Raw genomic sequence first — 12,922 nt, forward strand, 5'->3', positions numbered from 1 at the left:
GCTGTTAGTTTTACGAGGTCATCCGCACTGACTTTATACCAACGTGTTCATCCTTTTCATTTTATTGAATGGTAAACAAGCATCTCAGTTTAATGTGCAACATTTGCTGCCATAGCGTTCCATGTTGGAGGGACAATTGCTAATGTCACAGCCCTCATAAGAAATCTCCTTGTTTTTCCCTCTGGCAGAAAAGCCATCTAGAAGAGGCAGTGCTAAAAAAAAAAGCCAGAATTCCGACGGAATGCGGAGGACTTAACCTCACCTGAACCGTGAGACCCTGTAGGTAGTAGTCTGGGGACAGAAAGTAAATTTTCCTTCTGTCCCAAGTTAGTCTAGCTGGACTAATAATTAACAACAAGATGGAGTGACAGGAGAAAATGGCCGAACTATGTGTCTGCGGGGCACCATTAGAATAGAGACCGGGGGCACTTTGGGCAGCTGAGGCTTATCCTCCAACTGGGGCTAAGGAAGGGTAGGGGGTGTGGTTTGGAACTGCAAAGGCCGGAGGGCCGTTCACGTGGAGATGGAAAGCAGATGTTTGGTGCACAAGTGTGAGCTGGGCCGTCTCTAGCAGTGGGACACGGAGGACTTGTATCAGAGGCCTTGCTGGTTCTCTCCCTGTCTGTCACGATCGTTCATGTTAAACTGGTCATCTGTGATGCTAGCTTCCCAGAGCAGGTCCTCTGTGGTAAGCCTACGTTATTTTAGGCACTTAGGGGAAAGGTCACAGTTTTTCCTGAATATTTTGTTTCTTGAAAATAACCCGCTTAATCAATATCCTGAAAGGCATTTTTTGGGTGGCAAACTCATTAGAAAGATAGAAGGTTTCAAATGCCAGCCAGATGCTCCTTATTTGTTGTTCAATAGAGAGTCATTAACATTTTTGAGAGTTCTTCAAAACTGTATTTATTACATCATTGTATTTTATTGCATTGGAAGCTAAAATATATTTTTAAAGATAATATAAATTAAGATATAGATTGATTTAAAACTAATGGCAGTAGAATTGGAAATAAGAAAAGACAGTAAAATTCAGATGTAATAATTATGGTAGTGAGCATTCAATTACTCGTGGTTTGAAAGTCAGCAAATTAAAGTATGTAATGGGAAACAGAGATGCAGTCAAATGTGTCCTGCATCGGGTTACGTTAAATGCTTGGACAACTCAGCCCTAGACTCTCGCAGGAGAGCTGCGTGTAATGCAAACCCAGCTGCTTGTCTCATGTCGATCCAGATCCAGTAATCCGAGACCCGAAACAGCAGACCAATGTGACGTGTCTCTGACGCGTATTTCTGTCATACCGTTCACTTACAACCCGAATGTTGTATAGGTAACAAGAATTTATCTTTCAAATGTCAACGAGTTTTGGTTATTTCAATAAGCTTGTAAATATTTGCTTACTATTCTGAGATCAAAACCAACAACAGAGATTGTTCAAATATTCAGGTAGTTGAAACAGAAAAGTACCAAAAAATCTGTTATGCATGTGGAAATGTGATGCTGCGTGAAGTTAAAATAATCCCGTCACAACTAAATGAGAGAAATGACTACGACGAGAAAATACCGTTGAAGTCGCCTTCGAGTGACGTCATGGATGCTGAGGCAGAGCTGCGGGTGCCTTGCGTTCTTGCTGAGATGGGCCTGTGGCTGCCGCAGAAACATCGGAGACTCTCGGGTCTTGTCCCTCATGCAGAAGTAATTCCAGCACAGAGAGATTTAGACGTGAGATTTCTTAAAATGATATTTTAGGTGGAGACGGGCCACGCTGAGGAAGGCTGCAGCCCTGCCTAATTGGGAAAGTAATTACACTTGAAGGACGGAGCAGGTTTTCAGCTAAGAGGGCTGTACCCACGCAGAAGCGGGAGGGTCTGTCTCATATGAGGGCTGCCATGGGTGGGTGCAAAGCCGTTCCTAGGTGATGGGCGCGTGAGGTCATTGTGATTGACATCTGGCTGTTACATAACTCCCCGCCTAGGGTGCATGTGCTTACCCAGAATTCAGTCTGTTGTAATGAGATTCATGAACTTCCGGGCAGAGGCATATTATAATGACAGTATAATGAGGCTGAGGTTGCGGGCAGGTTGGGAAGGACCTTCCGGGCAAGTGTCTGTGGCTGCGCTAATCCAGCTGTCGGTTTGTGGCCCTCCCGTGCTTTGCCTCTCAGGGTGCAGGAGTGACCCTTTAACTGCACGTGGGGTGTCTCCGGGCAGTCTCTGGGCCGGCCCTTGCTCCTTTGTTCTGCGGTCGCTCATGGCTGTCCAACTACCTAACATAAGCTCTTTGCAAGTCTGAAAAGAACTGGATATTGCTTTCCATTTCAGTAAATAAATACTGAGTCTGTTAGAACTAGAAGGAAGATGCCAGTGTTGACTTATTTGAAACTGATTATGGTAGAAAAGACTGACGTTTACAATGCCCCAAACACACAAGCCCAGGGTGGGGTGTCTGTCCTCTAAAGGTCATTGCCAGAGCGAAGTCGCTACCAAGGGATTTCAACCAGGACGTGTCTGTGTAACAACGTTCCTGATTGTCACGCAGCAGAAAACATGTGTCGCCTCTGTGAAGGTTTAAGGCGGTTAGACTTACTCTCAAAATTGATCCAGCCAAAACATGCCGTTAGGTCTCTAAGACAATATGTATCAACAATAAAAAATATACTGTAATAAATCGCAGGAACAATTTCACTAAAAAGTGTGAGTTTATTCACGTGATTCTTAATTTGGGCTGCTTATTCCAAAGCTATACAAACTGAATTTTAACTCAAGAAATGGCACCTTGCATGAAGATTTAATAGCCAGGGCAAGTTGCCACCAGATGACACATGACCTGAAGCCTCATGGTCTGAACCACATGGCTTCCCTCTACGTCCGAATGGGAGTGTAGACAAAAACACCGTTTTCCTCCCGTTTTTGGTGCTGTGTGTGTTTTTTTTAATTATAAGTTTTACTATTGTTAAGAAATTAAATGTGTTTTTAAAAGCCCCACTTTAATTTACAAAGCCCTTTAATATATAATATCTCATTAGCTCATTGCAGCAAAGGTAGAAGGAACCTGGAATTTTGGAGTCAACTGGGGTACCTCTGGCCTCCGTTTCTTTCCTGTAAAATGGGTTTAATATTGACTCATGGAAGGGTTGTATGGGCTTAGTTTAAAAACATGTAAATTATACTTGGCATTTTAGCAAATGTTATCTGTTTAATTTTACATCATCATCTTAATTATTTTTGTCATCATTTCTAATTATTTGACTGTTTTACTAATAGTCTTCACTAATTTATTTTTGTCTTCACTAATTTATTTTCCTATAATCTCCTTTATCTTAGAGTTGACCTTTTAGCAATGTGGGGGGCTTAGGGGTGCCAACCCCCTACACAGTCAAAAATTTGCGTATATTATTTGCTTCCCCCAAAACGTAACTACTAATAACCCACTATTGCCCAGAAGTTCTATTGATAACATAAACCATCGATTAACATACTTCGTTATGTGCGTCGTATCCTGTTTGTACAATAAAGTAAGCTGGAGAAGAGAAATGTTATTAGGAAAATCATCAGGAAGAGAAAACACATTTGCAGTTCTGTGGTTGTTGATGCTTCCTCTGCATTAGTCTCTTCCTTGGCTGTAGCGTGAGTCTAGCTGTAGAGTTTGCTCCAGAGAACTTCATGTTGAATTTTAATTAGCAGTCACAAGACATGTCCTCCAGGAGGATCATTTGATGGGAGAAGCATATTCCATAGTGCCTTATATACCTCATAGAGACCCCACAAGGCTCTGATGAGATGCTGAGAACTGACATGCTTTGAAAAAGTCTTTTAATATGTATGCATTACTATAATGTACACATTTAAATGAAAGTTCACCCAAAGACTTTTACAACTAATTTGTATCTGTTCATCCACTCACGTGATTTTACTTCTTGCTTAATGAATCTACCCGTTGATTATTTCCAGTTTAGATTTTTATCTCCAAGGTTTTGACTGAAGTTTAACATATTTATGAATATCATTGGCATGTGTCTTCTGAAATTTCAAGAGCTATAATTCAACCAAATTAGAGTTAAATGATATTAAAATCAGTATTTCCTGTCTTTTGGAAGCGTCTGTCTGAGGCACTGGGAACCCTGCATAAAGCAGACCGTCCTCTGTGACTCTGTCCAGCTTAAAGCATCAGTTTTCAGAGAAATTAATGGCTCATGATGCCGACGAAATAGATCGTTGGGTTTATGGAGCTCGTTGTTGACTTGTCCATGTTCATCGCCATGTTTTTCCTGCCGTTAGCCCATAAAAGCCTGTTTCTGTTTCAGAAAATCAGCCGGATTTTGCATTTCGTCGCTCATCACTTCTCTGTTCTGTCCTACCACCTGTCAGGCATTCAGGCTTGGCTGATTCATCCTGTGTGATCACAGAAGCTCCACAAGCACACTGTCTTTAATAAATAAGAGACCTTGTCATCTTCAAAAAGATCCAGAATGGATCTCGGATGGGTGCCTTCAGTTTTCTCTTTTATTTAAAAATTGTTTGAAGAACAGAGAAGGGGGAACAATGCTGGGCCAGCTTCGGCCTCCGCGTTGTGTCTCAGACCGGTGTGGCCCTGTGTAAGCGAACGAGGAGGCACCCTCTAGCCGACTACGTCTGGCTCACGGTGACGGCCACTCCCCTCGACGAAACTGTCTCCGTTTGACACGGCAGTGAACATTTTGCTGAAGAAATATAGAAGCCATCTGACTGATGATGGCAGAAAAAAATGGTGGAAGTAATATTCCGCATTGGGATTAACTAATTAAAAGTAGAATCTGGGAGAGCGGTTTAGAGACGTACTAGTGGACCACAGCCTGCTCATCGGGAGCCCTGCCCTCGCATGTGGCACAAACGGTGACCCATGGGGGGGCGGCGGCGAAAGCGTAGAACTGTCAGATTGATGGAAGTTGGTTTGCTGGTGAGGTACAGATCTACGGCGTGTCGGAATGTTCACACCCAGTGGTCCAGTACGTGTAACATGGAAGTGACTGTTCCGTCTCTCTATGCGTATGGCGTTAGGCATATTCACACTGTCCTGAATAGAGCAGCACCGTCCATGTCCAGAATAGTTCCGTCTTGCCCTACTGAAATTCTATGTCTGTACACGATAATTCTCCAGGCCTTTCTCCCCGGCTTCTGGCAGTCACCTTTCCACTGTCCAGCTCGCGGACTGGGCTACTCTTCACTTTCAACTTCTTTGTGTCCTTGGATCTAAAGGGATTCTCTCGTAGATGGCAGACAGTTGTGCATAGAGCTGTATTCTTTTTTTAAAAATTCCTTCTGCCAGTCTGTGTCTTTTGACTGGGGAGTGTGTTAGTCTGCCGGTGCTGCTACAAACTACCACAGCTGGGGAGATTTAAACAACAGAAATTTATTCCCCTGTGTCTTCACGTGATCTTCCGCGTGGGCGAGTCTCTGTCCTGATCACCTCTCCTCATAAGGACACCAGTCATTTGGATTAGGACCCATCAGAATGACCTCATTTTAATTTAATTGCTTCTTCAAAGATCCCGTCTCCAAACGCAGCCACGTTCTGGGGTATTGAGGTTAGGACTTCAATGCATGAGTTTTGGAGAAACAAAACTTGGCCTATTCAGAGAATAGATTCCACTTACGTTCGAAGAAATTAATGATCAAGCACTTTTAGGTCATTTTCAGCATTTTATTTGTTTTTTATGTCTTACAGCTTTTCGTTCCTCGCGTCCACCATTAATGTATCTTCCTTTGTGTGTGTTTGATTTTTTTGTAGTGATGCCTTGGGATGCTCTTCTCATTTTCCCTCTATAGGTATTTTCTTTGTAGTTGCTGTGGAAATAGCACATAATATCATAGTCATAACAGTCTAGCTTAAATTGATACCTAGTTAACTTCAATCACATACAAAAAGCCCTACTCCGTTACGCTTTATGCTCTCGGCATCGCAAGCCACATCTCTACGCGTCATGTACCTGTTTTATGCATTTGTCTTTAAAGCCTGCAAAACATAAAAATGTGGAGTTGTAAATCAAATTTTCACAATAGCGTTATTTAATATAATCACATATATAATTTTATATAATATAGAATATCATTAATGTAATTTTCACAATAGTGTTATTTAATATAATTTAATATGATATACTCCTTGTATTTAGTTAACCAGAAAACGTATTTTCATATGGCTTTAAGTTATTAGCTAGTGCCCTTGTATTTCAACGCGAAGAATTCCCTTTAGCGTTTCTTTCGGGCCAGGTGTAGCAATAATTAACTTTCTTAGCTTTTGCTTGTCTGATGCTGTCTTAATGTTTCTCTCATCTTGAATTCTCAGTCGACAGCTCCTCATTTAGCACTTGAATGTATTAACCACTGTCTTCTGGTAAAAGGCTTTTACTGAGAAATCCGCTGATCGTTTTATTGGGGTTCCCGAGCTGCTTTTCTCCTTCTGCCTTCAAGATCCTGTGTTTGTCTTGTGACAATTTAATATGTGTCTTATTGTGGGTCTCTCTGAGTTCACCCAACTTGGAATTTGTCGAGGCTTTTGGATTTGTATATCTATATCTTTCCTCAAATTTCAAAAGTATTCTGCTCTTGTTTACTCAAATTTATAGTTAAGACAGTTGTTTACAATCTTTGTCTAGTAGGTCCAGTGCATGTGTTTCTTCAGAGACTAAAGATTAATTTGTTCTTTGAATAGGCCATGTTTTCCTCTTTCTTTGTATGCCTTGTGATATTTGTCAACAATTGCGCATAAAAAAAAAAAAAAAAAGACAGCTACCTCTCCCAGTCTGCATAGTGACATAGAAGAGCTTTGCTAACTAGTGGGCCACTGGGCCTAGACGGCAGCCTAAAATGATGCCTTAAGATCCCAGATCTTTCCTGGGCGTGCGTCCTGTCTGGGTCTCTGCGTGCAATCACCGCGCCGCCCCTCCCCACCACCCCTCTGCCCGCATGCTGCTCTAAAATAATTTCCCAAAGACCCTCACCCCAGTTTCTTCTCAGGGTCTTAGGTGCTTTGTCGCATTCGTCTGCCTGTGATTTCTTGCTCCCAGGTACCCACATGGCTACGGTCCCTGTGCAGTTTTTAAGGGCAGCCATGTCCACCATCATCTCCCATGGCATCCCCTGACAGTCCCCATCTGAGCTCCCAGTCCGGCGAGACAGACACCAGTCCCTCCAGCTGCTCACAGACAGCCCAGGGCTTTGCGGACGAGCTCCTCTTGGCAGCTCCGTCCTCAGGGAGGGAACCGGAAGTGCTACTTCCTCTTAACCGCACTGTGCCATGTCAGGGAAGGTGCGGGACAAGGACAAGTAAAATTCCATCAAGTTTTCTAGCACGGCGAGTGTGGCTTTTATTTTCCCGGGCATGTGCTGGGTTGCTGTGGATCTTCGAATGGTTATTTTAGTCTGTGGTTGTTTATCCGATGTTTCCGTGGGCACACTAGGGCCCGGAGCTTCCTCGTCTGCCATCTTGCTGATGTCACTCCCAGCGTACTCGGTTATTTTTAAGTGATACTGAGAAAAGCCAACTCCATTTCTCTTTCCAGAAGGTTGCTCAGCGCTCGACTTGTGAGCCAATCCCGTGCCATGAGGGCAGGTCTGTAGGAGTGCATCCCGAGAGCTGATAGAGACCGGCTCGCTTTCACTCCGGCTTCAGATGGCGTAGACAGATTCGATAGGGCAGCATGGGTGTTGGAGTGGCAGCCACTTTGTCTAGTAAGCCGATGATTCCTTTGAAAACTATTCTGTGACTGTACAAAATCCCACCAAGAGGAAAGGCTCTCAGGGGCACTGATTCGGGAGAGAAATCACTTTTATGCACGAAAAGTACAGCTCTTTGAGTTCAGCATCGAATGTGCTCGATGTGTGAAGTATAATAGATGATTGTATTGAAACTAGCTGCTGTCTAGGTCTGGATAGATAGTGAACATCTCTGTTTCATCCGTGCGGGACGAAGGAGACTTCCTTCGGTATAAACGTAGGCGTTCTGCCACACTGCCCTTTGCGTTGTGCCGTTAAGTGTGACCTGTCGTGAGGTTTATCATGTTGAGCAAATGCTTGAGTTTTGTTTTGTTTTGATTTTTTAATTAAATTTCAACCTCTTCAATAGAATTAAGCTTCGAACCCCAAAAACGTTGATATCTTTTCACCGAATAAGGAGTCTCTTTAGGAATAAAAATAAAGGTTTATTTTAATGTAGTTAAACTCTCTGAATTCTTTTTAAAAATCGTATTTTAAGTTACAGTCATTTACGAACTAAATCTGCCTAATGTAAATGTATTCTCTGGGTATTTCCCCAACAGCTACGTAAAATTATAATAATGTTTCTCTCTCTCTAGTGAGCCAAGGAGGTGTCGCCTTGGTCTCTGACATGTGTCCAGACCCTGGGACTCCGGAGAACGGCAGACGAGCAGGAGCCGACTTCAGGTGGGAGACGACATGCTGATTGAAGAACACGTTATTCCCTAATGCATGTGGTTTTTAACTCTGTTGTCCTTCTGAGTTGAAGATATAACTTCTCAGTTATCATGAAGCTTCATTATTAGTAGAAACCTCACGCGTACTGTGCTGAGGTCCAGCCACGCTGCCTTGACGCCTCTCACTGTATAAGCCAGTGGTAAAAATTTAACTCGAAATGTATATGGTCAAAATTTGTCTCCCGGTTTTATTTCTAATTTAACTTCCCATGTTTTAATGCATTTCGGTGAACGTTTTGAAAAATAGATGGGATAAAAATTTAACCATAGCCTCATAATTATGTCCTTAAATAAACTTACAACGATGAACATGAGTGGCAGTCAATGCATTTATTTCAGAAAACGTTGACTCCTTTTACCAGGATCACGATGAACTAGAGACTGCTTCCCGCTTTCTATGTCATGAATGCAGTTGTGATCATAATTGTGCTGTTTCTTTGGATTTTGTATTTTTTTTTAATTAGTTCAAAAATTTAACATTTGCCACGTTACCCCAGATGGATACTTGTCTTAGGAGTAAACTGCAAAATCAAGTAATAAAGGGAGGAAGACATGTGTTTTTGCTTCCTTATACGCTCACCGTTTTTGAGAGAAAAACGGAAAAATGTATGCGTAGAGAATTCAGCCTGTTAGAGTGAACTGAAAGTTGAAAGAAAGTAGTGATACCGTTCGAGAAGGATGAAGGGAGGTTTATCCCTTCTCAGGGAAACGTGAGAAGCGACGGCATTTTTTAAAGGAAGGAGGGGGAGTAAAGTTGTCTTTCTTGGGGGGCTGGAATGAAGTTGGTAAAGCGATCTGTTTTTACATAGAAAGGAAACAGGTACAGATTTCCATAGAATTATAAACAAACGTAAACTATCATTTCGCCTTCTGTGTGTGCACGTGTGTCTGTGTGTACGCGTGTGTGCGTTTACACATGAGTGTGTACACCACGGTAGAAGCTGGTTCTCGGAGCTGCTCGACACTGACGTGCTTTTCACGGGCTGGTCGTGTCTGTTGTGCTTTGAAAGGAATAGGAAATTGGAATGGCGATAACTTCAATATCGCAAACTTCGAGTAATACATTCGGGAACAGTCAGTGTTTTAATTTAAGTTCCTTCGAAGCAGAGCCCGAGATGGAGATTCTTATGCAGGTGACTTTTCGGAGACTTACTCTTTCAGAAGGATTCAGCGGGAGCAGGAAAAGGCGTGATAGAAGCTGAGAGAAGGCTGCGTTTGCCTGGAGATGCACCTGCGTCCGCCCCCAGGGCCTGGCTGGAGCGCGGATGGCACCAGCTCGCAGGCTCCGCCTCCGCTGCCCCTCCCCCTGCCCGTCCATCTTCGCATCCTCCATTCAGCTCAAAGAAGCTCCCCGAGGAAGGGTTGTGTCCAGTGGTGCCGGGTCAGTTAACGAAAAGGATGCCGATTGCAGTTAGCGTGTAGCACAGCGTCAGTGAAGGCATTCAGGGACATTACTGCTTTTGAAAACGAAGCAGATAGGTGACGTACACATTCGTGCTGTAACCCATAGAGCGTTCTGTTCTGTATATTCCTTTCTTATCTCTAAAGTCGCCTCCTTCATTTTCCCCTCACCCAAGAAAAAATGGTCCACGTGCCTCGTTTCCAAGGACCTCAGCGCATCCCTCATTCAGGGTTCGGGCCAATGCATTTTCGCTACGTGTTCGCACATCATTCTTCCACCAACCGAAGCTTCTCCAGGAGACGGGACAGTGACTCGTTCACCTCTGCCTCCTTAGTGACCAAAATGGCGGCCGGCACACCAAGCAGCCCAACGCGTATTTGGCGAATGCTCTTGCGTAGGAAGCGAAGTGTCCATCGGTACTGTCCTCCTGGAAATTCTTCCCAGGAATCTAGCAACTTCTTTAGCCTATTTGGCAGAGCTCTGTTTTAAAAGAAAGTGAATTAAATCCTATCTGACGGTGCATGTGATTCGAACTGCATCGTCTGGTAAAGAAAGGTAGATGAACTGCCTCATCCTCGAAAGTTAGCAAGGAGTTCAGAAACGCTGGGTACCAGTCTCTGTTTAGTACCGGAGCAGCGACGAAAGGCTTATCATTGTCGCAGGGGAACATGCTGCCCTTGACTTCGTTTCCTCCTCATAATGGCCGTGCTTCTGAAGGAGCTGGACTTCAGGGTAAGCACTAGCTCTGAGGGCTGCGTTGGGACACCTGGGGAAAAGCCAGGCTGGACCTCCACGTGGCCCGTCAAGGAAGAGGTGGCGTGCCTGATCTCCGATGAGACTTCCAGTCTTTCTCTTTCTTAGGTTCCTGGGTAGTCTCTATTTTGTTTATAAGACCCGAGTTCATGGCAATCAGATAATATAACAGCTGGGAAAATGATTCAAGTGATTCAATTTTCTCTAGAATTAAATATATAAGTGTGAAATATTTCTGCCACATATACACACATTGCTGTGCTAAGTTAAATGTAGTCGCTTTTTTGGATATTTCATAGAACTTTCTCCCTAGATGATTTTGTCTGTTGTGAATAAAGGCCGTTTTATTTTTTATTTCCAATCTGAATATCTTTTACTTCTTTTCTTCGCTGAAGGCACTGGCTAAGACGTGTATTACCAGGTTGATCAGAACTGGTGAGATATTCTTGTCTTATTCCTGATCTTAGGTAGGAAACATGGTTTTCATCATTCAGAGTAATATTAGTTGTTTTTCATAGATTCCTTTTACCAGGTTGAGGGAGTACCCTTCTATTTTTAGTTTGTTGGAAATTTTTACCAGAAATGGATATAAAATTTTATCAAAAATTTTTCTACATGTATCGAGGTGATCTTTTTGTTTATTTGTTGATACGACGAATAACATTGATTTTCTGACTTTGCATTCTGGGATAAAATTCATTTGGTCATGATTTATTATCCTTTTTACATACTGTTTGATTTGATTTGCTATTTTTTTAGATTGTTTGCATGCACGTTCATAAGTGATATTGGCCTATAGACTTTACTTGTAAACTTAATCTGGTTTTGCTGTCAGCATAGTATTGGTCTCATAAATTTAATTGGAAAATATTTTCTATCCTTGAATGTCCTGGAAGAGTTTGCCTAGAATTGGTAATACACATTTCTTAAAGTTTTGGGAGATTTGTCAGAGAAATTTTATTATGAGAAGGTTTTTAAATGACAAATTGAACTTATTTTCTGCTTATAGGCCTACTCAAGTTAATGTCTCCACTTGAGAAAGCTTCGATAATCTGTATCTTTCAACTCATTTTTCAACTTCATCAAACTTACCAGCATAATGTTATTAATAATATTTCCTTACTGTCATTTAAATCAATATATCACAGTTCTAATTTCTGATGTTGGCGATTTGTGTTTTCTGTTTCACCTGACCCATCTGACTAGAGATGTGTCAATGTATTGATCTTCTCAAAAAAAAATTGTCTTTCACTGATTTTTCTCTATTTGTTTTTCTTGTCTTACATCCCATTGATTTCTGCTGTGGTCTCTCACTAGTGTCTTTCTCCCATCGTGATCGGATTTGTCTGCCCTTTTTTTTCATTTCTTAAGATCGAAGCTATAATTTAAGTCCTTTTTTTTCTAATGTGAGTTGTCAGTGCTATAAATGTCACTCGAAAACTGCTTTGACTGCATCTCATTAATTTTATGTTTTCCTTTTTGACAGTTCACAATACTTTCTATTTTCTCTTCAAATTACTTCTTTGATTCACACGAGTTGTTTACAAGTGTGCTATTTAGTTTCCAAATATCTAAGGGCTTTCCGAAGAATTTTTGTGTTCAGAGATCATATAGGACATTTTGAGGTCAGAGAACATACTTTCTATTATTTAAATCCTTTTAAATTTATTGAGAATTGTTTTCCGGCCTAGAACATGCTCTATCTGGGCCGAAATTCCATGGACGCTGGACAAGAACATATATTCTGTCAGCGTTGGGTGGAGGGGTCTATCGTTGCCAACCAGGTCAAGTGGTTGATAGAGTTGTTCCAGTCTTCGGCATCCTTACAGATTTTCTTACCACTTATTGTATCTGCTATTGAGAGAGAGGCAGTGAAGTGTACAATCGTGGATCTACTTCTCAGTGCAGTTTCATCAGTTTTCGCTCCATGGGGTTTAAAGCGAGGTCATTACACACACAAATGTGTGAAATCACATGCACGCCTTTGCTGCGAAGCGACCCTCTTCCTTCTTGGTAACATATTTTGCTCTGAAATCCACTCTGTCAGCACAGCCGCTCAAGCCCCCTTCGGTTATGGTTACTGTGGTAACTCTGTGTGTGGATTTCCTATCTGCTTTCTGCACTCAATCTGTTACACTCCTCTTCTTGGTTAAAATATCTATATTTTTAAATTCTTCACTCACATATTGTTAAAAAGGAATGAATATTTTAATAACCTTTTATCTGGCAAAAAAATTATTGTTGGAGTTATAAGGAGAAAGAACGTATGAGGCGTGCTACTTAGATATTTGCTAGA

General features: G+C 42.1%; 1 protein-coding gene across 1 annotated transcript in view; it reads left to right on the forward strand.

Annotated features, from left to right (window-relative positions):
• Window positions 1–12,922, forward strand: part of CSMD1 (CUB and Sushi multiple domains 1) — a 1,232,804-nt gene that overhangs the window by 886,823 nt on the left and 333,059 nt on the right. The window contains exon 12 of the mRNA XM_015591800.1: window positions 8,334–8,421. Within this exon, the coding sequence (XP_015447286.1) occupies window positions 8,334–8,421 (88 nt within the window). The remainder of the gene's footprint in view (window positions 1–8,333; window positions 8,422–12,922) is intronic.

The sequence above is a fragment of the Pteropus alecto genome, unplaced genomic scaffold (genome assembly GCF_000325575.1).
Source record: "Pteropus alecto unplaced genomic scaffold, ASM32557v1 scaffold35, whole genome shotgun sequence".
NCBI classification, from domain to species: Eukaryota; Metazoa; Chordata; class Mammalia; order Chiroptera; family Pteropodidae; genus Pteropus; species Pteropus alecto.